This window comes from Haemorhous mexicanus, chromosome 3 (assembly GCF_027477595.1).
Source record: "Haemorhous mexicanus isolate bHaeMex1 chromosome 3, bHaeMex1.pri, whole genome shotgun sequence".
Lineage (NCBI taxonomy): Eukaryota > Metazoa > Chordata > Aves > Passeriformes > Fringillidae > Haemorhous > Haemorhous mexicanus.
In genome coordinates this window covers 922,097-949,834 of record NC_082343.1, presented here as the reverse complement: position 1 = coordinate 949,834, position 27,738 = coordinate 922,097, and the positions used below count along the sequence as shown (strand labels likewise).

Genomic DNA, 27,738 nt, shown 5'->3' with positions numbered 1-27,738 from the left:
ACACCCCACAAGATGCTTTAAGGGAGTAAGAAGTTAAAAAAAGGAGAAACTCTTCAAGTTGCAGAAGGTATTCTCAAGCCCCAAACAAACTGGGTGAAAAAATGGTAAATGAAAACCAGTGCTCTGAAATTTAAAATAATGTACACAGGGAAAGCAGTCTCCCATAAGCAGCTGAGGGCTCTGAGCTGGCTGCAAGCACTCGGGAGAGGAGATGTGGGAATTAAATCAAATAGTTTCATGGAAAAGCTCACAGCTCTTAGCTTGGTAACCCAGCAAGAAAGCAAAGGGAGTCGATAGTTAGGAGAGGAAGGAGGGAGGAAACAAAAAGCACGTGTATGCCAGAAATACAGCACACACACTCTGGAATAGCCTGGTTAGTTTGGATCCTCCCTCTTGGAAGAATCAGCTGTGCCAGGAGATAGAAAAGGCAGCAGGGCCATGTCTGAGCACCTGGCACACTGCATGGACCAGCTGATACACCTCTCAGCTGTTTCCCAGGACAGCAGCAGGGGTTTCAAGCCTGGAGGAGAAGTGGCTGAGTTGAAACTGGAATGGCTACAGCACATTCCTACAAGCACAGATGTGTGTGGGACTCCTCACCTCGTTTAGGAAGACACCCATGTGGCACCTGATGGTGGCACTTGGCCCACGTCTCCTGCTGACCCGAGGGGCCCGAGGCACCCCCAAGCCCCCGTACCTCGTTGAAGAGCAGCTCCCTCCTCTGCTGCTTCCTGAGGTCCATCTTCTTGACGGCCACCTGCTTGCCCGAGTGCCGCTCGGTGGCGATGCACACGATGCCCGTGGAGCCCTCGCCGATCTTGAGGAAGCTGTCCAGGTACTCGCGGGGGTCCCCGGGGCTCACCACCAGCTGCAGGGCGGCGCGGAACTGCTCGTGGGACACCCTGGAGGGCTGCTGCTCCGAGCACGAGCCCCAGCTGGGCGGGGGGTACGCGCCCGGCGTGACGCTGGGGGAGCTGGGGTACGAGGCCGTGGAGATGTAGGGAGAGCCGGGCTGCAGGGGCGGCTGCTGGAAGGGGGGAGCCTTGTGGTAGAGCAGGGGGTACTGGTAGCTGCTGCCGGAGTAGCTGCCCTTGCTCTGGCTCTGAGGTAGCTTGGCTGGGCCCCGGGGGTAGGTGTCTGAGCCGCAGAGCGGAGGGCTGACCACCAGCTGCGCTCGGTCATAATCCACCTGCAAGGCAGACACGGACAGTGGGGCTGGGCAACAGCTCCTTCCTCCCTGCCCTGCCCCTCCACCCACTCCCAGCCCCCTGGAGGTCCCAGCAGAGCTGGCACGGCGGGCTCCCACACTGCACCCGCTCTGCTCAGCACGGCACAGGACATCTCCCTGTCTGGACATTCCTCAGTCTTTGCTGAATCACACAATGACCCGCGTTGGAAGGGATCTGTGCTTAAAAAAGTGTATTTGCTCTGCATCTGCAGTGCCCTGCAGGCCCCCTGGGCCATTTCCTCCAAGAATCCATCCCTGGCACATCCATAAAACTCGCCCTCTAGCCAATTCCAATCTGTGTCTTACTAGTACCTGCACTTTGATTCTCAGCTCTTAGCCTTTTCTTGTGTTTTTCTCCAGCAATTCAGAGATAGCCCAACCCCTTCCTGTGGAGGTGGAGGTACCCTAAAATCCCTGTCATCTCCTGTCTTGCCGTGCTGCCAGCTGTTGTCTGAGTGACTGCTTACGTGAGTTTGACGAGGAGCCTAATTCAATTCACCATTTCTTAAATCATTTTCCACAGTCACACACTACTTAACTGCAGTGTCACAAAACTGCTAATTTTCATCTGAAATCGGAGAGAATCGCAAAGGAAATTATCCCAATGGGAAGCCTGGTTCATTTGTAGGTTCCTTTCTATTTTTTGTATTTTCCAAGCTTCTCTAAGCTTCTTACATTGAAGGCTAAGGAATACTTCACATTTATAAACATAATGGTTTGCTCGCTTCCATCCAAACTAAAACCTCTCCAAAAGATGTAGAACAAAAAAAACTACCAAAAATTATATTTTTTCCTCTGGAAAAGAACATCCTCACGTTTACAGTATGTGACTCCTGACGATGTGTGGAGCATCTCAGGGCAGGGGGGCGGTTTGACACAGGCTCATCATGTAGCACAATTACAAATAATTATGGCAATGAGTTCATTTAATCAATCAATTTCAGTGGCAGTGCACAGGGATGGACAGAGCAGCAAACTCTACACAGCTCACGGTCGCTACTATTACTGCTGGCTGCCGGCCAGGAGTCCCTGATCCATGTTAGTTAAATGCACATTAATCTGAATTTGGCAGTGTAATCAAGGACCCAACTGAACTGTGAAATTGAATTCTGCGGTGGAACATCATTTGACCATTTTATGCTAAGACTGCAAAAAAAAAAAAAAAAAAAGGAAAAAAGAAAAAAAAAAAAAGAAAAAAAAAATCTGCCGCAGCATCAATTTATCAGCGCGGGCTCTGCACCGCGAGGAGGAGCCTGGGGCTGGAGGAGCCTCCAGCCCCATTTTCTGCCTGCCTTTGCCACCTCCTGCCTGAGCCACCAGGGCTCTGGGGAAGAGGGAATGCCCCTGCAGAGGGGCTGCTCAGAGGTTTCCCTTGGAAAAGCTGGAGTCAGCCTCACGCAGGGCTGAGAGCCACCCACCAGCAGCAGCAGCAGCAGCAGCAGCAGGGCTGTGCAGCCGCCCCCAGCGTGCTGGGGCTGCTGAGGCAAAACCCCACAGCATCACAGCCATCATTTCCCTTACTCCATCAGGCAGGGATGGCCATCAAACAGAAGGGAGTCAGACACATGAATTTCATGAAGGACATTGCATCTGCCAAACTAATTAACGTGGAGAAGTGCTCAGATGGTTTGGGTCAGGGAGGGGAACTCAATCTAACCCTGTCCTATATATCAGTGTATGTAGGGACAACTAATTTATTGCTTTGGCTGTAAATACACCATTTTCTTTATAACCACCGAGTTGGGAAAACCCAATCTAGAAACTGAAGCTGGATGAATCCATGCCAATGAATTGTTTGAGGCTTCACCCATGTCTGGTATTTCTGAGTATGCCCTAGGCTTAACACACTGGCAAAAGAATATTCTGCAGTAAAATTTTAGAATGAAAATTCAGGGGTTCAGTGTGCTTGCTAAGAGTTTTCGGAAGCTTTCTGAGGTTAGCACTGCTGCACAATGTAAACCCACTTCCTGCATCCCAAGAAATGCTACAAGAAGTCAGGAGCTACGATGAGCAAATCCCTGAAGCTCTCCTCCAAGGCTGTCCTGATGCAGTGCTCCACATCACAGCAAAATGAACACGCTTTACTCCACCAGTAATTCCATTCCTGCTGCTGAATGCAGCCTCCTGCTGAATGGAAGTTCCTGAAATGCTACCAAGGAAAGAAGAAAGCAGTCCTGCACTCTTTCCAGATCAGGTCACAGGAGCAGCCAAAGCTCTGGCACAACATTCATCAGGCACAGTGGCATCTCCCACATCTCACAGTCTGCTAGGTGGAAGGTGCAGAAGGGATGGTCTGTAAATCACACCGAGAGCACAAAGGCAAAGGTCACTCTGCGGCTTGGCTGGGCAAAGCCCCAGGACTCCCTGCCACACACACAGGTGGCAGGCAGCACACACACAGCTGCTGGCACCTGGATGGGAAGGCAGGGAAAAGGAGGGGGTTTCTGACAGTAAAGACTTGGCCCTGCCTTTGCCAGGCTGGAAATGTCCCCGTGGTACAGAGGGACACAGAGGACCATGGTGAGACACCTCTGCTACATTACAGCACCAAAGGGGGGGCAGACATCATGGGCCCTTGGAGGAGGGACAGGAGAGGGTCCCAGGGAGCTCCTCCTGGAAAATGGCAGGGAAAGGAGCTTTGAAGTAATAGGGCTTGGTGGCAGAAGTCAAAGGGGTGCCTGTGATGAAGAGGAGGGTAAAAACCCCATGCAGAACAGAGAGGCCAAACAGAAGCCAATGATGAATTAGATGTTGTGAGACACTACTGAGGTGGGACACCAGCTCTGTGTGGTGAGGGTAACACAGCAGACTCTGCAACTCCATGCAGGTGCCCTGGAGTCAGTCTGCAGGACAGGAGAGCACGTGGTGACACAGGGTGCCTCAGAGGGAGGCAGATCTGAGCCTCTGTCTTCCTACACCTCCATGTTCCACTGCACAGCAGTGGCCAAGCCCAGGGCAGGGCCAGTCCTCTGATGTAACAACTCTGAAATCCCTGGTGATGAAACAGGGCACACATGTGATGGGTCTGACATCTCTTACCTGCAAATAATACTGAAGTAAATCTGCTCTTCACATTTACAAGCCAAAATGACCATCCTTGTTAAAGGCACACATCTGTGTCTGAAGGCTTTTTCACTTACTTTTTCAGCCCTTTTAATTATACTTTAAACTCAATCTCATTTGTAAAACATCTGATTTGAGATCTGACTCTCATTTAGTAAGCTCATTTGATGAACCATTATTTTACTAATGCCTCCTTGAAAAGAAGATTCTTCAGCAATCACCCAAGACGAGAAACTCCTTTTCACCTCCAGGAGCTGTGGACAGGTTTGGGAATTGAACTGCTGCATTTAACAGTGAATCATCAAGTTTCAATACACCAAGGTTGTAGGAGTGTTTCTGATGCTCTGAGGAACAGCTCACAATGAATCTTGCACAGAGGCATATATTTTCTTAATAAAAGTTGTTACTGCATTCTGATGGGATATTTTTCAAAGTGCTGGAATCCTGTAATAAACACCTGTGTCTTCTGCCCTACTGATTGGTGTAAAACTGGCAGAAGCAGGTGCTACAGGGTCTCTGCATTCCTAGATTTGCCCTCCTCTTTTCTAAACTCTGGCAAAATGACTGCTCTCAGTAAAGGAAATGGCAGCTAACCCACCCCAGATTTTCCTCCCAGCTTCCAGAGTCCACACTGAATGCCCCACTGGTATAACCACCACACCCACTCCTCCCACCACACCCTGAGCTTTGGAAAGGTGCCTAAAGAGACCTGGTGACTTTTCTGCTCCTCCCAGGGTTTATCCTCACACTCCAAAGCCTGGCTCTGTGCTCCAGTGCAAAGAGGGACAAAACCTGCCTTGCTCACCCTTTCCCATGGGGCACTGCACCACAGCAATGGCAAAGCAGCCAAACCTAAGGAGGCACAAGGCTGGCACACCTCCCACCCAGGGATATCAGGGATCTGCAGAGACCTGGCCCTGCAGCAGGACACAGGCAGTGAGCAAATGCACTGTCCAGCTATCATCAGAGAGGAGGACACATCTCCCCACTGACAGTCACCTCCCTCAGCATGTGAAAAGTCACAGCAACCCCAGACTTGGGAAAATGATCATCACAGTGCCCGTTGCTAGGGGAACTCAGCGATGTTCAGAGCCAACTACACTGCAAAAGCATCTCTTGCACAGCATTAGATGCCTAAGAAGGTCATCGTGGTTGTGCTACTAGAGGTGTGAGAAAAGCACTCTGAACTGAACAAGTGGTCACAGCACACGGCTGCAAGCAGGGCTGGAGAGCTTTGTGTAGGTGACACCCCTCACGTGGCAGAGCAGGGACAGCTTTGTGGAGAGGGGCAGCCTCTAGATTAACACAGCTGAAATGCTGTCTTGCACATCAACTCTTTTTTAAACTACATCTAAAATGTCTTGGGGGAGATCAGATGCTTTGACTTCATTTCAGTGCTTAAAAACAATGCAAAAGGGAGCAAGCCCCTACTCTCTTGAGCAGAGAAGAGCTTGCAATATGAAGATGGCATAAATACAGTATAAATACTGAAGCACAGAGGTTTCAGCCTGCACAGTAACAATTCAAACACAGAAGCATCTGATCCACAAACCAGAACAGCATCTCACCTCCTGCTAAGATCTGCTCGGGCACAGGAACTCCTGAAGCTACAAAAACCTGCTGAAGAACTTGCATTTAGGGGGAGTTTCAAATAAAATCCCCAGAGGATGGGCACTCCACACCTGCCTTTCAGTAAGTATCTTAAACCCACTGGTCCCTGACATGCATTTTCATACCCCAAGTGCAGTGGGTGGGTTTCCAACGTGCCAAGGAGCAGCCCCACGGCCCTCGGGGCCGTTCCCAGCCCCGTCCGGCACGGCGTGCCCGTCACTGCTGGCACTGCCCCGTGCTGATCCCTGCCCTGGCAGCAGTCCCTGGCGGGTGGGTTACCTTGGGCACGCCTGCTGCGGTCTCGGACAGCCGGGGGTAGGTGTAGGAGCTGTAGGAATGTCCCTGCTGGTGAGCTTTGAAGGCGCTGGCCGCGTAGGGCATGGCCGGCTCCTGCAGGCCGGAGCCCGACCGGGACCTCTGCCTCATGGCCGGCTGGGGGCTGGCAGGGTCCACGTAGGAGGACTTTGGCCTCTTGTCCATGTCCTCCTTGCCGAGGCCGTGTCCCCAGTCGGCGTCGCCGTAGTCCAGCCTCTCCCGGGGGCACTCGCTCTGCAGCGAGGCCCGGGACGGGGCGTAGGGGAAGGAATCCCTGTAGTCCAGGGAGGAGCCGCTGGGCACCCGCTGGTACTCCAGCGCCTTGGGCTTGCTCTCCAGGTGTGCCTGGTAATCCGGGAGGAACCTGGACAGCTCTGACGGCAGCGGAGTCACTTCCGAGTAGTAGATGTCGCGGGCTGTCCCCTTGAGCAGGTGCCCGTTGTGCCTGGCGGCGAGGCTGCCCTGGCAGTGCCTGTCCCACGGCTCCCCGCACAGAGCCCTGTCCCGCAGCCTGCCCCCGCCGCTCCCGGCCGCGTCCGACTCGCTGCAGCACTGCGAGAAGGGCACGAAGCCATTCTCCTCCTGGGGCCGGGGCACGTGGTGGGCACTGCCCTGGTGGTGGCTGGGAGGGCTCTCCTTGCGCAGGGAGTTGGAGCGGGTCACCGAGATGCTGTCAAACTCCTCCAGCAGCCCATTGATCGAAGTGTCCTTTCGAGGCTTGTTCCCCCGAACGATGGTCTGGCAACACAACATTGCTTTGGTTAAATACTGGGTTTTGTTTAGTATTTCACCAAAAACAAACACCAAAAAGGAGGAAAGCCTGTATTCACCCAGGACTACCCACAGCAGTGTGTTATGTTCTTCAGCCACATATCTCATTGATTAAAAAAACCCTTCAATAAATAATTACAGTAGGACGTGAAGAAATGTTTAAATACAGTGTAGATCACAAGCTGGGATTTGGTTTGTAACCCCAAGACACTCTCAAAAAGCCCAATTTCGGAGGTGGGTGTTCAGCAGCCAACAACAGAGACATCTAAACCCACTACTTATTTGTCATTTGTTCTTATTCAGCTCTCTGCACCAAGGCACACTGGCAGGCTGAGTCGGATTTTCAGGGCATGGATAAGCTAAATGAGAATCATTCAGTGGTCACTTCCATGGGCTGTTTTAAAAACTGCTGGAATGAAAAGTAGCATACAGTTAAGCAGGCACTGAATTTTCCTGGTTTTTTCTTCTTTTACAAACCAGTATGTTCCTGAGTAGCAGAATCCCACTGAGGACTGCCTCTTAGTTAACTTAGCATAAAAGACACTTGAGAAAGAGGGAAAAGCACTTAACTCCATCTCCTTGTAACACACAGCATCCAGCCAGCCACGGTGCACCCCCACATCAGGGATGCCAAGTGCTGGCACAGTTTGTGTCCCACTGTTCCCACCCCACCCCTTCATGTCCAAAGCACTGCTGCTCCTGGTAGGATGGGAGGCGAGCAGTGTGTGGTTACAGCTCTCCTCCAGGGAAGATTTCATCTTTGGCCAGCACCACCTGAGGGCTGTAACCCGTGGCTGCATCCATTTCTCACCTGGGCACTGCCATTGAGCACCACTTCACGTTTACAAACACCCAGCAAGAATAAGATGTGCAGATTGGTGCCAGGGCCATAAATCAGCCAGGCTCTACTGAAAGCACATTTGCCTTGCTGATTTACTTTGGCTAAGTATCTCTGGCTGCATCTTACTCAACTCACCGAGCTTTTCAAGAGAGTCACCGTGGTCAGCCCCAGGAGATTCCCCTCTCTGGAAGTGCTGCACACTGAGCCTGGTGAATCAGGAACCAAGCAGGCATGGCAGATGCTCAGTGTGGAACACTGCACACCAACCACAGCATAGCAGACCCAGCCTGGTCACTCTGCACTTGTTCTAAGCATAGTGAGACTGCTCAACTCCTGCTTGACAGCACTCAGGGCTTCAAACTTTGTCAAAAAAAACATTCAATCACTAGTAAGAGCACAAAATTAACAAGAATGTACCTGTTTGTCACCCAGCAAAGGGCAGCTGAGAAAAGGCAGGTGAAAAGCAAAGCAGTCCTGACCTCAGGCTGCCTCCTGCTCTGATTTATGGCCATAATTACTTGCCTAGTTTGCTATTTTGAAGCCAGTGGTACTGAAACAATAGGACAGCAAAAAGAAGAGACAGCAAATAGATCACTCCTTTCACCTCCAAAGCCATTCAGCAGGATGGGAGGGATTGGTTTAATTCTGCTCCAGCCTCTTGGGCAGGATGGCTGCACCATCATTCATGTTTAATTATCCCATAATAAAGCAGCAACATTTGACAATGAAATGCTTATAATTGAAAACAAGATTGAAACACCCGACTGCCCCCCTGTGCCGGGCCTGCCCAGCAGGGAAATGCCCATCTCACACCTCCAGGGGACTGGCCTGCACAAAGGAGAGCTCTCCTGGGTGTGCCCAGGGAGCCCCTGGAGCAGAGGGGCCTTCCCAGCAGAGGGAAGAGGAGCTGCCCCTCTGTCCTCCAGGCACGCTCTGTCTGCATTTTCAGACACCCTCAGAAGGGAGATTTAGAAGAATGCAGCTGAGTGTTTATGTCAGGGAATTCACTGGTGACAAATCCCTGCAGTCTGGGGATTTTCTGCAGACAGGTGCGTGCGTGGGAGAAACCTTTTGGATTATGGGGATTTAAAAATAGCACTAATAGTAACATGATCTTATAGGAAATTCTGGTTTAAAAAGGAAAAAAAGCATTTGCCACCGAAGCCTCAGCCTGGTGAAGCTGTCCTGGACAGCTCTGGGACCTCAGTGCTGTCTCATCCTGACTGGTGAAGTTAAGGGGATTAGGAACTAAACCCCATTCCTTTTATCCCAGCATTTCAAGGATGATCACTGGCAAACAGTGACTTGCAAGTGTGATGGCTGCAATTCCTATTGGCTTCACATTATTTCCCATGAGAAAATGAAAATGGCCAGCACAAAAGGAGGATAAAACTTACCTGTTCCAGAGGCACACTTTCTGAATAGTCAGTGCTTTGTTACTATGAATAACAATTATTATCAATTATGATACTTAATTATTTCTAACAGCAACAACAACAACAATAATATTTCTATTTGCTTTGGCTTGTTTTTAAATCTTGCATTTCCCTCATATGGAAGGGCAGACTTGGTGAGATGTCCCCAGGCTCAATCAGGCAGCCTACACAGCTTGATCTTTTCCAAGGAAACATCCAGCACCATTCTTACCAAAAGAACTGTAGTGTCCATGGAGAAGAAAATTTGGGAAGTGTTTCACCAAGACCCTGTGAAATATTCTATACTGTCAAGTGGTTTGCTATCTGAATAGAACTTCAAATGTTTACACACAATTCTGAAGTACATTGTTTAACTGCCTGGTGGGAGAACCTTTCACTAGGCTGAAAAACCAAATTAATATCCTGAAGAAGGTATTGGTGTAAAGGAGTAATTAAAGTAACTGCTCTGTAAGAACGAGCAGAACATCAAAATTAAAAAACTAAACCAAGTAAGATATATAAAGAATAAAACATTTGCTGCACCATGTTAACTTGTCCTGAAGTGATTTACTGGAGAGAAAGTGTGTGCTGGGCTTGCCAGCACCCACAGCTCCTGGGAAGCAGAGGATTTGCAGAGAGAAGCCTGAGATTGGGAGCTGCCATGAGCATGGCCCAAATTCCCAAACCTGAAAGCCTAATGCTAGTGCCAGGCCCACGGGGAGCAGCCAGGCTCCAAGGAGTGACTTCAGGGGAAAAGCTGGACTGCTTTTGGGATTGTGGACAGGTGTGGGCACTGCATCAGTGGGCAGAGGGAAACCTCATGGGATATACATACAATGACAGGAATCACAAATGATGGGAAATCTGAGCTCTGACTTAAAAAGCAGAACAAAACCTTGAAAGAAAATGTAACAGGAAAGGGCTAGCATGGAAAGAGATAGAATGGTAGTTAGTGTCATAGGAACTAGGCTAGCTTTTCTCATTTTAATGGCTTTATAAACTGAAAAAAATGTGAGGAGGAAGAGAGGGTCCTGTCTCTATATTCTAGACACATTTACAGAGATTGTTTTCTGATTTTTTTTACTCACTTACTGGTCTTTGCATTTTTAAACTTATGGAATTTTCAGGGTTGCTGCAGGCAAAGCAGATAAAAGCAAAGCATCTTTTGCCAAGCTTGATGGGCCAAGATTTCCAAGGCCTCTGTTCTGCCTGCTGAGATCCCGCAATGGAAGTGTGCCCAGCACCTTTCCTGGCTGGAAAAGTGGGACCCAGCCCCTCAGCTGCCCCAGGGCCCCATACCCGTGGTGTTTATTATCCCTCCTGTGCAGCTCAGGAGGGATGGAGGCTGCCAGGGATGGAGGAGCTGGGAATTTCCTGCTGCCATTCCCCCTGACAGATGAGCGATGCCATGGCTGACTCACATTAAATGCAAATATCATGTATGTGTGTCAGGAGAAGCTCTATAGGCTTATAGTTATGTTTTACCCCTTGTGCTGTTATCAGGGGTGGCCTGGGCTTGGGACATCTGGGAGGGTGGGATTGTCACTGTGGCAGCACCTGAGCTCCAATCAAGGTGTCAGGCAGTGATCTCCACCCCTGGACAATGAACAGAACGTTGGGAGAGCCAAAGGGTTAAAAGGTGAAACCCCAATTGTGTGGGGGAGCACACGGTGGGAAAGATCCTCTGCTCCCAGTAATCTTGTCTCTATTCATCCTTCTGATGTATTTTAGGTAGGGTTTAATGAGCCTTTCTGAGCGTTTGGGAGTGAGCAGCACCTCTCCCAGCCGGCCCAGGCAGTCAGGGGGGTGCAGTGCCCGTGCCTGGGGCTGCAGGCTCCCGGTGACAGCAGCCATCCTTCACGGGGCCCTGCAGCGCCTGGGCTGCCCTGATAAGCTGTAATGGATCTGCCTGGCACACAGGCTGTCCTGCCTTGCTTCCAGCAGGAGATGAGAAACAGCTCCTTTGCTCAAACGCTGTATTAACCTTGACAGTAATGAAGTGGGTAATTAACTGCTGTGCCCTAATGCGACCTTGCACTTATTGTCTTTAGAACTACTATACTTTACACACTCGTTAAGAATATATCATCCTTTGTCCTCCTGGAGCTGTTTTCCGCAGTCAGTGAGGATTTTAAATCTCTGGGATGTGCAGGGTGTAAAAAAGGGAATTTTAAGGAAAGGTCGCCCTTATGAACAGCCACTCTGAACTCTGATTTTGCCTCTAGCTAGCTTCTCCCCTCATCTGCATTACACATAAACTAAAAGCACAGCCTATGCTGAAAGTAAATTTTTTTTGTTCTTAAGAAAAGGTGCACAAAGCACAGATGGTCAGAATAATCTAATTCCAAGTGATGGATGTATTGGTAATTTATTTTCTTGTGTTGCAAGACATCCCAAAGTACTTGAAGCTGTGTTCATGACACCACATTTTACTCCCAGTGTAAAAAACTAAGAACAGCATGTAGAGAGAAAAACTGATCCTTGTCATCACTAAGGAGGAAAATTCCAGCTTTCCCTGTGAGTAACCCAGCTTGATAGCTGCAGCCAAAGGTGTCAGGGGTCTGCATCTGATCTACCAGAAGAAAAAGTTCTTGGAGGGGAAGAATTTACTGTGCAGGTGAGCACACAGTGGAACAGATTCCCAGAGACACTAAGGAATGTCCCTGCCTGGGGACACTCAAGAACTGCCTGCACACAGCCCTGTGCCCTGGGATCACACTGCTGGAGCAGGGAGGTGGCACCACATGACCCACTGTGGTCCCCTCCAAAGTGACCCATTCTGGGGTTCTGTCACCCAAAATAGATGGGGTCTCCTAAAACTCCTGGAGAGAGGTGAAAGCATGAAGCAAACCCCTGCTTTTTGCAGCAGCCCAGGGCCAACATGAGGTGATCCTTTCCCTTGTGTGTGAGGCTAACTTTTGGGGCTGAGGTGCCATCCTGAGGCTGCCACCAGGACTGGGCTGGGGGGGAAGGTGGGAGATGAAGACCTGCCCACATCATGAACATGGCATGGCAGATGTGCTGCCAGGGAGGAAAAGGGATGGAGCTGAGGGCCCAGTGCCAGGGAGCTCAGCCAGGGGCTGGCACTGCTGCTCTCAGGGAAGTGGTTCCCCTGGGCACTTCAGGCTTTTCTCTGTGGAATATTCACTTGGGGCCAAATTCAAACTTCTGAGCTGCTTTCCCAAATGACAGTGTCAGAATTATTCTCCCAATCCCACATCCCAGTGAATCCTTAACTACACCCGAATGGGCAAGCTGCACGAGAAGGACTGAAAAGTAATTCTCCACCTCCATCCCCTCCATCCCCTCCAAGGGAGGTTTGGGGCACTTGTGGCACACAGACTGGAAGCCTTTTGGACAGGACCTCATCAGATCCATGGTGAGAAATGCTGCTGGATGGGATAGCAGGTAATTCATCACTCTGCACCCTCCAGCAGTGTCCTGTGGGAGCTGCTCCAGTTGTGATCTACAGCTAGTGCACAGAACAGCTATTACTCAGAGTTAGTCTCAAGGAACACACCACAGACAGGAAAGTATGTCAGAGCACCCCTTCCTGAGCCTGTCATTTAGAGCCTGCTTTACTCCTGGAAGCCTTGGAGTTTATATCATTTCTGTCATGAATTCCTTCCCAATGCCATAAATTCTCATTCTCCCATAAAAGCAGTATTAGAAAACAGCAATCATTTTGGAATCCCACAGCTCCCTCCTTGGGGAAGGCACTCTGCAGATGGCAGTGGTGTTGGGCCAGGATTTTGGGTCTCTGCTCCCTGGAGCACACCTGCCCAAAGCAGGAGCATGAGACAGTGTCACCTGGCCCTTGCTGTGACGTGTCCCAGCAGGTGAGCCATGATCCCACTCCTGAACTGCTCTAATCCCTTTCCAGGAGATCCACAGATCCCTGCTGGGACAGCTCCCAGACAGGACCCTTCCCCTGCACAGGAGGGATCAGGGAAGTGCCAACCCCAGTAAAACCCAGCCAAATCAGCCCTCAGAGGGCAGAATTCCCCCGGCATGGGCCATGTCTGGGACAGGCACGTCCCCTGAGCTGGCTCCACCTCCCAGCATCCAGTCCAGCTGAGAGCAGTCTGAGGTGCTGACAGCACCAGTGCCAGCTGGTTAGAATTCTTCAAAAGCAAAATAATGGAGAACTCTAAAACAGGGCTCACCAAGAGAGCACTGTGTAATTTCCCACCCTGCACAGCAGTTTAAAAGTTGGTTTCCATAACAACAAGAGCAACGTTTCATTATAATCACATTCCCTGGTAATTCTTTTGACATCTTAAAACACAGCAACTTTAACACAAGGTTTAGTTTAAAACACCACTGAAATATCTACATTCTAGTAACTTTTCCTTGTTTTTTTTAAATACAGAAAAATGCCTGTTATATGCAATTTGAAATGCTATTAGAGAATTTTAAAAGTTTAAAATAATTATTCTGGGCCTACTTGAAATGTATCTGATCTGTGCAATTTTATATGTCATACACATACACAAATCTCTCAGACACACAGCAAATGAGTGAAATGTGACTTAAAAGTTTTAATTTGAAAGAGAAAGTGTCTGTATTACTGATTCAGTGACACAGAAAGTGTCTGTAATACTGATCAGTATTACAGATGGGTTCAGGGAAAGGAGTGGAGAAATCTCAAACCAAACAATCTGTGTTTCACAGGACTTAGGATCCTTCAAAACTTTCTTTTATCCAGAGACAGAAAGGGAAAGAAAAATGTCCCAGGAAATTAAATGACTCAGGCACACTAGTGACAGGAATTGTAACTGCCCTCTTTGCACTGCTGCACTTCCATGAGGCTGGTGGCAGTGCTCTCAGCACAGCAGTGCACAGGAGCCAGGAGATGAGGCAAGGGCTGCTGCCAACCCTGGAGCCTCCTTCAGCTCTGGCACCATCCCTTTCAGAGGACAGCACATCACAAAATGGGTCTCACACCAGGACTGTCTGCTGCCCACCTGAGCTTGGTGCAGGGACACTGCAGGGAGCACTGGCAGAGCAAGGGGAGCCTCCTGGGGCTATCCCAAAGGGATGCAGAGTTCTCTGCAGCCACATCACCATCATCACCAACCTTCAGCCATCCTTACCTCCAATATCTGCAGTCTAGACTCTTATTGTCCCAGGTTTTATGTGGGGGTAGCGTGAGGAAAAAAAGCCAACCCACTTTTCTCAACAAAGGCATGAGAAATTGCAAGAATTAAACACCACTTCCCCACCAGCTCCCCAGATAGTGCAGCTCTGAGAACCCACTGCCACCCTGCACAGGAGCTGCACTGAGCCAGCAGTGCCACTGCTTCCAGGGCACAGGGTCAGAGCCCTCCACCCACCTGTGCTGGGTGCTGACAGGGGCTGGGGGCTGAGGGCACAGCACCGTGGGGGCCCTGCAGGGCTGACAGCACCCCACAGGAGCCCTCCCAGCCAGCCCAGGCCGTGCTCACAGAGTGCACTGCCAGGGCACAGAAGGGCTGGGCTGAGCTGGGCTGGGCTGGGCTGGGCTGGGCTGGGCTGGGCTGGATGGGCTGGGCTGGATGGGCTGGGCTGGGCTGGGCTGGATGGGCTGGGCTGGGCTGGGCTGGGCTGGGCTGGGCAGGGCTGGGCTGGATGGGCTGGGCTGGGCTGGGCTGGATGGGCTGGGCTGGGCTGGGCTGGGCTGGGCTGGGCAGGGCTGGGCTGGATGGGCTGGGCTTCCCACAGGGAGAGCAGCCCTGATCTAGGAGGGTGCTGTGAACCCCCATGTGTCCCCATGGCACAGGGCACTGCTCAGGGCACTGCAGCCCTGCTCTAGGAGGGTGCTGTGAACCCCCATGAGCCCCCATGGCACAGGGCACTGCTCAGGGCACTGCAGCCCTGCTCTAGGAGGGTGCTGTGAACCCCCCATGTGCCCCCATGGCACAGGGCACTGCTCAGGGCACTGCAGGCTGCTCTCCCCTGCAGCCCAGCTGAGGAGGGGCTGAGGGAGGGACAGCCTGGATTCACAGTCACACTGCAGCACAAACCCTTCTGCAGCCAGGGTGGCATTTCCCTGGGTGAGGCTCCCCTCTGCCCTCAACATGCCCAGTAACAAATGCAAGGTTGATGGAGCATTAACCCAATTAATGATCCCGTGCTTTTTTCCCTCAGTGAAAGATTTTTCTGGCTGCAGTTTGATTGAGCTTTCTGAAATATTTAAGTCAATTCCAGTGTGATAAAATTTCACTCTCAGGAAGTAATTGCCTTCATCTGACAGCTCTGACAGAGGGGCACTTGCTTAGGAGGGCAGAGGCTCTGGGGTCACTCCACTGTGGTCAGGGTCATCTCCTGCTTTTAATTAAAATGAGGATTTTGTCAGTCTGTTAATTTAGAAGAAACAATTAGAACTGTATTACTGATGGCCGTGACCCACCACAGCAAAGGAAGTTTCACATGCAGCAGGTGCCTGAAGACCAAGACCACAGTTCTGTTTCTGGGTGTGTGGGGCCAGCAAGAAATGCTCCTGCAAGCCGTGGCAGGAGACTCAGAGCAGAGAGGTGGGGCCAGCCCAGCACCACGATCTCAGGTGCACCAGGAGCTGCTCCAACACTTCAGGCTGATCTCCACGTGGTTGCATTTCCTGGGCTGTGTCGCCCCCAAGTGCACGCAGGGCTGGGCACAGATCTGTGCTGCCAGGCTCAGGGACTGACCTGCTGGCACAGAGCAGCCCCTGCCCTGCCCTGCCCTGCCAGGCTCAGGGACTGACCTGCTGGCACAGAGCAGCCCCTGCCCTGCCCTGCCAGGCTCAGGGACTGACCTGCTGGCACAGAGCAGCCCCTGCCCTGCCCTGCCAGGCTCAGGGACTGACCTGCTGGCACAGAGCAGCTCCTGCCCTGCCCTGCCAGGCTCAGGGACTGACCTGCTGGCACAGAGCAGCCCCTGCCCTGCCCTGCCAGGCTCAGGGACTGACCTGCTGGCACAGAGCAGCTCCTGCCCTGCCCTGCCCTGCCAGGCTCAGGGACTGACCTGCTGGCACAGAGCAGCCCCTGCCCTGCCCTGCTGATGCCAACCCCTGTGTTTAAACCAGCTTTCTACACCTGTCTATCCCATGCTCCTGGGAAGTGCTTCTCAGGGAAGCATAAGCCTTAGCAATAAGGACCTCCAGGTGCACCGTGCTCTGTGAGAATCATTAACTGCAGACTAGGACACAGATACCAATTACTGTTCTGCTCAGACTACAAAACTGTGAAATTCAGTAAAAGTCACAATCTTGTGCTATCCTTTTAACTGTGTGATCCTGGTAGCTAACTACTAATGCCTGCTGGATCTCAGCAATTAAAAAGCAGAAATGCTCACCCTAAAGACTTCTCTTTCATTCACTCCTCTCTCTCCCAAATCTGTATCTGAAATGCCCTTTTTTTCCTGGAGCACACAGTTCATCCCACAGACAACAGAAAGGCATTTCAAAGTCTCTGCAGGTAAGTCAGTGTTGTTCCCTGGTAATACACAGCACTTGTCTGGTGTAATTGGATCCTGCACCAAGGGGAAGACAAGACAGAAAGCTCAGCAAAGCACTTTCAAATTCCTAGAGAGCCACCAAAGCCCAGATCTAATTGTGTCAGAGCAGGAGACAGAAAAGAGCACACTTACACCTGGAGCTCTGGCTCCACAGGTGTCAGCTGCTGGGCAACACGTGCTCCCCTCTGATCCTGGGACTCTGCTGAACCAAACTCTGCTGGGACTGAACAAATGTGGCTGTTAGGTTACAATTACAGAATCACAGAATGGTTTGGACTGGGAGGGACAATAGAGATTTCTATTACATGGAACATGGTCCAGTGGGACTGTAACCTGTCTGGTTTCTGTTCTGCACTGCAAGGGCTCACACCAAGCTCCTCAGCAGAGCCAGGCACAAGGGAGAGACTGCAGAATGTGCAGAGACTGAACTGCACAGAGGGATGAGAGGGAAGGAGCAGGCACCCCCCTGGTGCTGGTGTGCCCTGCAGATGCTGCAGGACTGATGTTCTGTGGAAATGCCCTCCACAGCCCTTAGCTGTGGGCTGAAGCAAGTGCCCTGAGCAAAGCCATCAGGATGCCCAGGCAGGTCACTTCAGCTGTCAGGACACTGACACACGGACAGGAGCTGGGGATTGCCTGCTGCCACCTAGTGCTGCCCAGGCAGGAGCAGAGACTGCCTGAGCTCAGCTCTCAGAGCCCTGGCTGGTTACAGACTGCCTGAGCTCAGCTCTTGTGCCCTGGCTGGTTACAGACTGCCTGAGCTCAGCTCTCAGAGCCCTGGCTGGTTACAGACTGCCTGAGCTCAGCTCTGAGTGCCCTGGCTGGTTACAGACTGCCTGAGCTCAGCTCTCATTGCCCTGGCTGGTTACAGACTGCCTGAGCTCAGCTCTCATTGCCCTGGCTGGTTACAGACTGCCTGAGCTCAGCTCTCAGAGCCCTGGCTGGTTACAGACTGCCTGAGCTCAGCTCTCAGTGCCCTGGCTGGTTACAGACTGCCTGAGCTCAGCTCTTGTGCCCTGGCTGGTTACAGACTGCCTGAGCTCAGCTCTCAGAGCCCTGGCTGGTTACAGACTGCCTGAGCTCAGCTCTGGTGCCCTGGCTGGTTACAGACTGCCTGAACTCAGCTCTTGTGCCCTGGCTGGTTACAGACTGCCTGAGCTCAGCTCTTGTGCCCTGGCTGGTTACAGACTGCCTGAGCTCAGCTCTCAGAGCCCTGGCTGGTTACAGACTGCCTGAGCTCAGCTCTCAGAGCCCTGGCTGGTTACAGACTGCCTGAGCTCAGCTCTTGTGCCCTGGCTGGTTACAGACTGCCTGAGCTCAGCTCTCAGAGCCCTGGCTGGTTACAGACTGCCTGAGCTCAGCTCTCAGTGCCCTGGCTGGTTACAGACTGCCTGAGCTCAGCTCTTGTGCCCTGGCTGGTTACAGACTGCCTGAGCTCAGCTCTCAGTGCCCTGGCTGGTTACAGACTGCCTGAGCTCAGCTCTCATTGCCCTGGCTGGTTACAGACTGCCTGAGCTCAGCTCTCAGTGCCCTGGCTGGTTACAGACTGCCTGAGCTCAGCTCTTGTGCCCTGGCTGGTTACAGACTGCCTGAGCTCAGCTCTCAGAGCCCTGGCTGGTTACAGACTGCCTGAGCTCAGCTCTCAGAGCCCTGGCTGGTTACAGACTGCCTGAGCTCAGCTCTGGTGCCCTGGCTGGTTACAGACTGCCTGAGCTCAGCTCTTGTGCCCTGGCTGGTTACAGACTGCCTGAACGTGTCTCCCCAGTGCACAGGGGAGCAGAGTGGAGTCCTGCAGCCCCTGCCAGCTCCAGAGACCACCTCTGACAAGCACAGTCCTGCAGGCATTGCTCCTGCTTGGTTTCTGCACATTTAAAGGACAGCAAGAAGATGGAATGTGAAAACCTTTTTTTTTTTGCCACTTAGAGGATTTACTCTGTGTTCCAGGAGAGGGTTTTTCACTGGCAGCCTCAGTGTTTCTCTAGGATGGCCAGTCCTGCTTGTAAACCCTGGTGCTGGTGTGCACAGTCCAGCTGCAGACAAACGTACCTGGCTGAACATGGGGGCTGTCCTGAAGGACCAACATCTTGGCCAAAAAAGGTGTGTGAATAATTCACTTTCTGGCACAGCAGCTGAACTGAAAAACTGAGAAATATCCCGTGGTTTGAGTCAGTCTGAAATGATAATGAGGCTGGTTTTGATTCTCCAAACAAGGCTCTAGAAAAACAATGTCAAAACCAGGCTGGATGAAATGTTTCAACAGCATGGAAGACAAGTGTGTGAAAATGAAAGAGCTGCTGATCAGGAACTCTGCTGTTCAGAAAGCCAGAAACTCAAAACTGTAAAGAAGGAGCCAGAACCTGAAAACTGTAAAGAAGAAATGAGACTGCATCAGTTAAAGCATCATGGGGAGAGGTGTTCCCTTTGGAATGGGATGGGATGGAATGGGATAGACTGTTTCAGCTGGAAGGGAGCTACAAACAATCATTCAGTCCAGCCTCCAGACCAATTTAAAGCCTGTTATTGAGGGCAGTTTCCAGATGACATTTAAACACCGACTCTATTGTTGAAGTCAACTTCACAGGCAGCCAAAGTGTTATTCTAAAGGACCTACATAAAACATCTAATTTTCTAAAATCAGACAATCAGAAAAAAACCCAAAAGTTTCCTCTGCACAATGTAGAACATATGAGAACATATTAACCTAGTGATAAAATGCTAAAGAACTTCTGAGCTGTGTGCTTGCACTGATTGATCCTGTGGCTCATTTCTGCTTGCACAGTGATTAAATTCCTGCAAGATTACACAAAACTGTCAGCTGGGCTCTTCTCACAGCGAGTCAGCCATGGACACTAGATGGCATATTTGCATTAAATCTGTGGGGGGAACAGAGCTACAGACACAGTAAGACAAATGGCACTCACGGGTGAAGCATGATCCCTTTGAGAGAAAAGCTTCCACTTAAATGTGTGGCAGCATTTTCTTCCAGGAGCACGCAGCAGCAAATGCATTCCTGTTCAGTGACCACAATAAATTGGAATTGGGGCTGTCTTACAGGCCAATTGCAAATCTGAAAATAATAACTTGCAGATGAAGATTACCAGAGAAGAGCTGTGATGGGAAGGGACTCCTGCCTCCAGAGCAGGTAAAATCTGACCAGGCTAAAGGTGCCCTCTCCTTTCCAAAGGCTGAGATCCCACAGTCCCCCCTGGCTCCTGCCCTGCCCAGCCCTGCTCCATGGCAGAACATGTTCCCTGCACCCAGAGGTGCTGCCCTGCCTGCTCCATGGCAGAACATGTTCCCTGCACCCAGAGGTGCTGCCCAGCCCTGCTCCATGGCAGAACATGTCCCCTGCACCCAGAGGTGCTGTGCTGCCCTGCTCCATGGCAGAACATGTTCCCTGCACCCAGAGGGGCTGCCCTGCCCTGCTCCATGGCAGAACATGTTCCCTGCACCCAGAGGTGCTGCCCAGCCCTGCTCCATGGCAGAACATGTCCCCTGCACCCAGAGGTGCTGTGCTGCCCTGCTCCATGGCAGAACATGTTCCCTGCACCCAGAGGGGCTGCCCTGCCCTGCTCCATGGCAGAACATGTTCCCTGCACCCAGAGGGGCTGCCCTGCCCTGCTCCATGGCAGAACATGTTCCCTGCACCCAGAGGTGCTGCCCTGCCTGCTCCATGGCAGACCATGTTCCCTGCACCCAGAGGTGCTGCCCTGCCCTGCTCCATGGCAGAACATGTTCCCTGCACCCAGAGGTGCTGTGCTGCCCTGCTCCATGGCAGAACATGTTCCCTGCACCCAGAGGGGCTGCCCTGCCCTGCTCCATGGCAGAACATGTTCCCTGCACCCAGAGGTGCTGTGCTGCCCTGCTCCATGGCAGAACATGTTCCCTGCACCCAGAGGTGCTGTGCTGCCCTGCCCTGCTCCATGGCAGAACATGTTCCCTGCACCCAGAGGTGCTGCCCAGCCCTGCTCCATGGCAGAACATGTTCCCTGCACCCAGAGGTGCTGCCCTGCCCTGCTCCATGGCAGAACATGTTCCCTGCACCCAGAGGTGCTGCCCTGCCCTGCCCTGCCCTGCCCTGCCCTGCCCTGCCCTGCTGGGGACAGCCCTCACCCTGTCCCAGCTGAGCCAGCACTGAAGTGCCACTGCAGAGCCTGCAGTTAACAACCCAGGGGGACTTTTGGGATGTGGTTACAGGGAAGGCCCACGAGATGTCAGCAGCCTTCCAGGTCCTGTCCTGGCAGGAGCTGTCAGGGAGAAATCAAAGTTTGGGAGGCTGAGAAGAGAGACCAGGACAAGGCTGTTTGCCCATCTGCTCCCATGCCCTCAAAGCTCTGTATTTCTAAATCCCCCTTCTCCTGCTCAGACATTTCCCCCGTGCAATTCCACACGGGCAGGAGAGGGATGGGGGTTTCTAATGAAATCTGGATATTTCTGACTGCTCAAGCCCACACAAGGACCCTCACTCATCTCCTCTTTGAGGTCCTTGACTACTCAGCATCACTGTGCACAGAATCCTCCATCTAAGCAAGGACATGTGAATGTAGGACAAAAACATCACCTTAAATGATGACTGAATGTCATTGTTGGGAAAATGTGAAGAGGCCAAGAGGATGGGGAAGAGAAGTACTTGCCTTTTTTCCTCCTGTCTTCATGCAGAGTAAACAAAAGCTTTGATTTTCATGTCAGAGCTATTGAAAGGGCCACAACCAAGTACTCATTTTCTTACTTTTCGTTCTCTTCGTAGGAGAGAGGCTGAAATGCACCAGTAGAAACTTTGAAAAGTTTTAAAAATGAAAGCTGACTCACCAGGACTGGGGTCAAGGACTGAGGCAAAAGTGAGAAAAGCTAAAATTCCAAGACAAACCATACAGAGCAGACCTCAGAGACAGGAGGGGGAAAGGCTGGGGGAGGAGCTGGCAGCGCTGTGGTCAGTGCCCCTCTCTCTGTGCTCTGCCAAAGGCAGGGGAGGGCACTGCCACGGGCTGGGGGCACAGCCCGCGTGCCCCGCAGAGCAAGGGGCACCCAGCTCCCAGCTGGGCCAGCCAGGGACAGACAGCTGTCCCTGTGAGGACAGACAGGCCTTCCTCTAGCCTGGAGGCAGCCCAGGCCTCCTGCCACCTTCCTGACAGTGCAGCACCCATGCCAGCCTGAGGGTCTCTCTGTGACCCCCCTGGCTCCCCTCGGTGCCAAGGCTCATCTCAGAGCTTGGCACACACCACGGGGCAGTGAGAGCCTCACCCCTCACACCTGTGTGAGAAGGGAAGGAAATGGGGCAGAAAATACAGAAAAAGGGAAATTTCTGCACGTGAGCACAGCTGGATTCCTGCAGAGGAAGGGAGAAGGTCATGAGGAGGTCCCAGCAGGCAAAATCCAGTTTTCTTGAAGTCCCTACACATTTAGCCACCCAAACCCTGACAGCTGCCTCCCTCCTTCCTCAAGGACAAACTCAGCACTGTCACTCTCAAGCTGGAACCTTGATCTTGCTGAAGGTGTGGATGGATGAAAGCACCCAAGGCACCAACAAAAACACAGCAATGGAGGCTTGACACAGGAAGCAGCACAGAGAACTAAAGAATAACCCCACTATGGTATTTCTTCAGGAACAAATGGCATTTTTCCCTCCAGTAACTTGACAGAAGGGAGGATGCTCAGCTGTTCCCTGCACCAGGAAACATGGGAAGGGATTTTAACAAGTCTTCAGTGCCTCCCTGCTCCCACTGACAGCAGCAGGCATTGAAGAATGTTCATGGAGCATCTTTACAAAGCCAATGATGAGCTCTCTTGGCAAAAATCCCCAGCATAAAGGTTCTGATGTCTGTTTTCTTGGTATTTTGAATGGAGTGGGGATGCATTTCTTAGTTATTGATTCTGAAGTTTCCAAAAATCAAAGGGTGGTAACAGACTGGAGCTTCTGTGTAGCACAAAGGCAAAGACAAGCCAAGCATATTGTGTGCTGAGAACAAACAGCAAAGCATGAGCTCCAGCACACATGGAATATCTACAGAGCACTGAAGCAAGAGGACCAAGAGGCCTGCAACAGGATGTCAGCCTTTATGAAGCCTGTTTGAAGTACAGGCACACACAGACTGTTCACATTTTTCATGCAGGGATGTTTTAAGTGGAAAATCAGCCTTTTTTCACCCCCTCCTTGTCTCTACCCCTCAAACCTATCAAGTCCACTGCTGTTCTATTTTTCATGAAGTTTTCTGCTGTGCTATACTTGTGCTTGCACCTGAAATACACAATCCTCTGCTGGTATCTGGGTCAGCCTCACTGAGAAGGGGAATCCCATTATTGTCTCTGCTTGTTTTTGAAATGAATGACTCTGTTCAGTCAGCTCAGGCTGGGATTCAAAGGCTGACATTCCACGAGAGAGGCTGCCACACATGTACCAAAGCTCCAGGAGCCTTTCAGCACAGAACCAGGGGTGACATCCCCCAGGGTGTCTGGGAGCACAGAACCAGGGCTGACATCCCCCAGGGTGTCTGGGAGCACAGAGGCAGGGCTGACATCCCCCAGGGTGTCTGGGAGCACAGAACCAGGGGTGACATCCCCCAGGGTGTCTGGGAGCACAGAGGCAGGGCTGACATCCCCCAGGATGATTGGGAGCCCAGGGTGCTGCCCTGCCATCATCCCTGCTGCTCCTGCCTTTGAGTATTTATCATTTATTGCTTTTACCATGCACCAAGAGATCTGCTCTGCAGGCTGGGAAACAAGCAAACAGCACCAACTGAGCAAGCTGCAAGAGAAGCCTTTCCCCTGCTCTGCCTCAGCTCTGTCTCACAGCCAGGATTGGGCTGTCAGAGTCTGGCTCTGATCTGTGCACCATTAGGGGGAACACTTCTGCCTCACACCACACAGACAGTCAATCCTGAAGGAATTCCATGGCAAAGGAATTCAGGAGCACCTAAGAGCAGAGTTCCAGAGCTGCTGTAGGACCTGAAACCACAGCATGAGCTAACTGGCCAAATGCCTCAGCCCGACTCAACACTGCGGCTCAGGATCTTCCTCTGCCTCACAGCAGTGCCTTACCTGAACTCTCAGCTGCTGGGTGGAAAAGAGTTCTGAGCAGTACCAAGACCTCAGAGCCTTTGGTTCCTATCTTCAGGAACTGCAAGTGCATTTTAAATCTACAGTTCTCAGTGAAGCTAGGAAATCCTCAGTGCCAAATACCCTTCAAACACTGAAGGTACTGGTGCAAGTGCAACATTAAAAATATGTCTCAATTAAATGTTTATGCTGAACTAGTTTAGCAACATTAAATATTCTTAATTTTAAAGTGACTGCAACTCAGCTTCTCTCTCTAAGTTAAGCTGTATCAAAACAAAGCATGCTAATTCTTAACAAATATACATTAAACTGGTGTCTTGCAACAGAGTTAAAAGCCAATGCTCAGCTGATAGTCAATGTCTCTTAGCTGCTATAAAAACTCTGTAGGACTGTTATGGAGGCCCATTTCAATCAGTCACATGTAGACCCCTGATACACAGGCAGAAAAGCAAGAATTTACAGTTTCTTGGAAAGAACCAACAGTGATTTTCTCTACTTCAAACTGTGGCAATATCCCATCTGGGGCTTGGTCCTTACTGTGTTATCTCAGTGGGACATGAACACAGCTCTGCACACACCCCTTTGCAGGCCAAGGCCCAGAGACATATGATCTTTAGAATGCTGAGAAAAGTAATGCAATTTAATACTTTTTAAGCTCCAAAAGTGTAGGAAAGAGAGAGGATTTCTGCAAGATAATAAACTCCTTCCCCCCCCATTTTAAAACAACTTCGTGGATTCATGTCAAAACATCCAGAGATATTTCTGGTGCTAAGAAGGGCTGTAGAACAAAGTTGCTCTCCTCCAGCAGCAGGAAGAAGATTACCTACCTTTTTCCTCATTATTCTGGGCCACTATTATCAGCACGATATTTTATTACAGCAAAAAGAAAAAGAGGAGACCTTGATCTTCTCCCCATTGTGCTGCAGCAGCACCCAGCAGCCCTGATCAGCAAGTGATGAGTGCCCTTCCTGAGCAGGCAGTGAATGGAAATTTAGCAAAGAGCACTCAGCAAATGTGACTCCAGGGTCCATGCTCTCAGGATTATCTGATTTTCCCTCGCTGCAGGAAAATCCACATGAAAATGAAATCCTAAATGTATTGTGCAGCTGCATGGCAGGGAAAGGTGCATGGCTGGCAGGGTCTGGGATCACCATCCCACAGGTGTGACTCACCTGCATGTCAGGATGTGCAGTCCCAGAGAAACTGCACAGTCAGGGCCAGTTAGTCAGAGTCCTGAGCCTGGAATCCTGATGGCTCCCTGCCCAATGCTGCTCTACCCTCTCAGCCGAGTGTTCCTCCCAGGTGTGCAGCCTGAGCCCCCGGCCACCACCTGGGCTGTGTCCCCTGCCTGTCCCACCCACGCAGGAGCTCAGCTCCATCCCCACCACGGCCAAGCCCAGCAGCAGGTGCAGCCAGATCCCTCCCTGAGCTCCTGGCCCGGCCAAAGAGCCCATGGAATTTCCCTCCTTTGGGGTGCCTTTCCCTCCCTCCCTTGCCCCAGACTGCCTACATCAATCACCAGGGAGCTCTGTGCTGCAGAGGAGCCTTCTGGGCCTCCTGGGCATCCCCGGGGACGTGGGGCTGCCCACCCTGCCAGGCCCGTGCCTCAGGCTCTTCAGAGACACTCCCACAACTTTTATACACAGAATTGCTTTTCCCCCACAGCTCTGCTGCTGAGTGTGTGCATTTGCAGCTCCCTCCCAGCCGTGCCTGCCCCCAGGACAGCTGAGAGCCAAACCCACGGGCTGCTGGCACCGCTCCCCTCGGGCGGCCCCGGGGCAGTGAAAGGCAGGCTGAGGGCGCAGGGGAGGCACAGGTACCTTCATAGGAGCCAGCTGGATGGGAGTGATGCATGAGGGGTCCACCATGGGCTTGGGCCTGTTGGCTGTGTCTGCCAGCAGGCTGTGCCACTGCTGGGGCAGCCCCGTGAACTTCTGCTCCCGGTGGTCGAAGCCAGTGTGCACCCGGTGCTCGAAGTTGGAGGGGCCGGAAATTTCCAGCCTTTTCTTCTTTTTCCCAAACATGGTGGAAAGATCTGCAGAAAAGGAAAAAAACCCACGTGTTTACACTCTGTTGTATCCCTTAGCCACTGTCTCTGCTTCACAGGGAATTTTAGTAGGTGTCATTAGCCAGCTCCTCCATGAAGTGAACTTCACTGCACACACCGAGATCTAGGCGAGGCAAGCGCTTCCCTGCCCTCCCTTCTGGGAGAAGATGTTCAGAAATTAACCTGTTCATAATGCCTGATGAAACAAGGCAATTCCCAGGAAAGAAAGCCCCAGGTCCCACTTTGTACTCTTGTCTCTGCTCATGCTGCAGGCTGCAGCCATGGAAGCTCCGAGCCGGGCAATGCCAGCAGCAGGGGATGGCTTTGCTCCAGGGACAGCCCTTGGTGAGTGCTGAGCTGTGCCCTGACACAAGGGGGGCCATTGCAGGCACAGTTTGCATCCCTGAGAGGGATAAAGGGGCTTGCTCATTCTACTGGCCCAGGGAATTGCCAGTACACTCTCCACCTGCATTAGCCCGTGGGCTGGTGGGTCCCACCTCAGAAGGAAGTGCAGCCTCACAGTGCTGGTGAGGCAAGCTCAGAACTGACTTTCTGGAGGACTCCAGAAATCTGCTGTGCAAGGCAGGGATAAATTCCTGCTCCCAGGGAAACAGACACAGGTCCTGCTGCTTGTCAGGGCCATACTGTCCTGTGCTGGAAAAGCTCTCTGCCTCTTTCTGCTGTCTCCCAGTACTCCTCCACCCTGCCCTCTGGGCCATTTCAAGCAGGGCTGGCACAGCACTCGAGCAGCATCTGTCTGAAAGAGCAGCAGGGTGAGGAGGCTGGCACCTGCCTTTCTATCACAGCTGTAAAGGGCCTTCCCTGACTTTGTTCAGAGGTGGAGAGCAGAAGCTCAGAGAAGAAAATATGGTTGTGTTGCTGCTGCAGCTAAGGAAAGATGCAGTGATAAATCAGGCATTTATTCCACCTTCACTGCCTTTTACTAGTTTATCTAAAGATCAAGTCCATGATTTGAAAATTGATTGCTGCCTCCTTGTAAGTCCCCCCTGTGTATTTGTAGGTGACTGTCTCCTTTGAGCATATGCCTTTGACAGAGCAGATCTGGCCTTTCTTCACAGGTCTCATCTTCTACACTCCTCTCTCTGGCTTTCTACCCTACTCTGAACCTCCCAAAATCTCCTGCTGTTCTGACAGTCTCTCTCCAGCTCTGTTAACTTGGGTATCTTCCTCACCTTCCTCTCCCAAAACCTCCTACAATACATTCACTTTGATTTGTGCCTTTTTTGCTTTCCCAGCATCATACCTGTTTTGTTTCTCTCTGGTGCACGTGGGTACCTTGTGGCACTCACAGACACGCTTCCAAACCATGGTGGCTGCTCTGTGCTCAGAGGTTATCCACTGGAGCCATTTCCAGGCTCACACAGCAGCAGCCCCAGGCCAGCTGCAGATCAGTGGCACTGCATTGGTTCCCTCTGCCTCAGGGACAGGAGCCCAGCACACTATTGGAGGAGCATTTTAAACCATCAGCTCCAGACAGGTATTTTTTCCTCTGATCAATGCCAGGGTTTCCCAGAGGACTTGCATCCCAAGGCAGCTGCTTGAAGTCCTCCTGAGCTCCAAACACCACTGGGTGACTAAAAGCCCATCAGCTGGCACAGTGCACACTGCTTTTCAAATGGACAGCAGCCAGCAAGGCACCTCCACTGCCCTGCAAAGCCAAGGCAGCCTCCCCTCAGCACAGTCCCTCCAAAGAACTGTAACACACACAGCAGTCACAAGGGAGCCCCACTGCCCCTCATTTCTCCCAAAGCATGGAAATGGTGCTGCCTGTTTTCCTCAGCTGTCTGAGGATGAGGTTTGGGGCAGCCAAGTCTGTGAAACCTTATGCTCTGGGCTTGTAAGTGCCCTGATTCAGTCCCCACTGATGGGCTTGGTCCTCACACCTCAACAATGGAGA

General features: G+C 51.7%; 1 protein-coding gene across 2 annotated transcripts in view; it reads right to left on the bottom strand.

Annotated features, from left to right (window-relative positions):
* Window positions 1-27,738, bottom strand: part of PAK5 (p21 (RAC1) activated kinase 5) — a 115,496-nt gene that overhangs the window by 11,126 nt on the left and 76,632 nt on the right. For both annotated transcript variants that reach the window (XM_059840464.1, XM_059840465.1), the window contains exons 2-4: window positions 25,594-25,808; window positions 6,182-6,955; window positions 698-1,189 (exon numbers count right to left, since the gene is read on the bottom strand). In XM_059840464.1, the coding sequence (XP_059696447.1) occupies window positions 698-1,189; window positions 6,182-6,955; window positions 25,594-25,808 (1,481 nt within the window). The remainder of the gene's footprint in view (window positions 1-697; window positions 1,190-6,181; window positions 6,956-25,593; window positions 25,809-27,738) is intronic.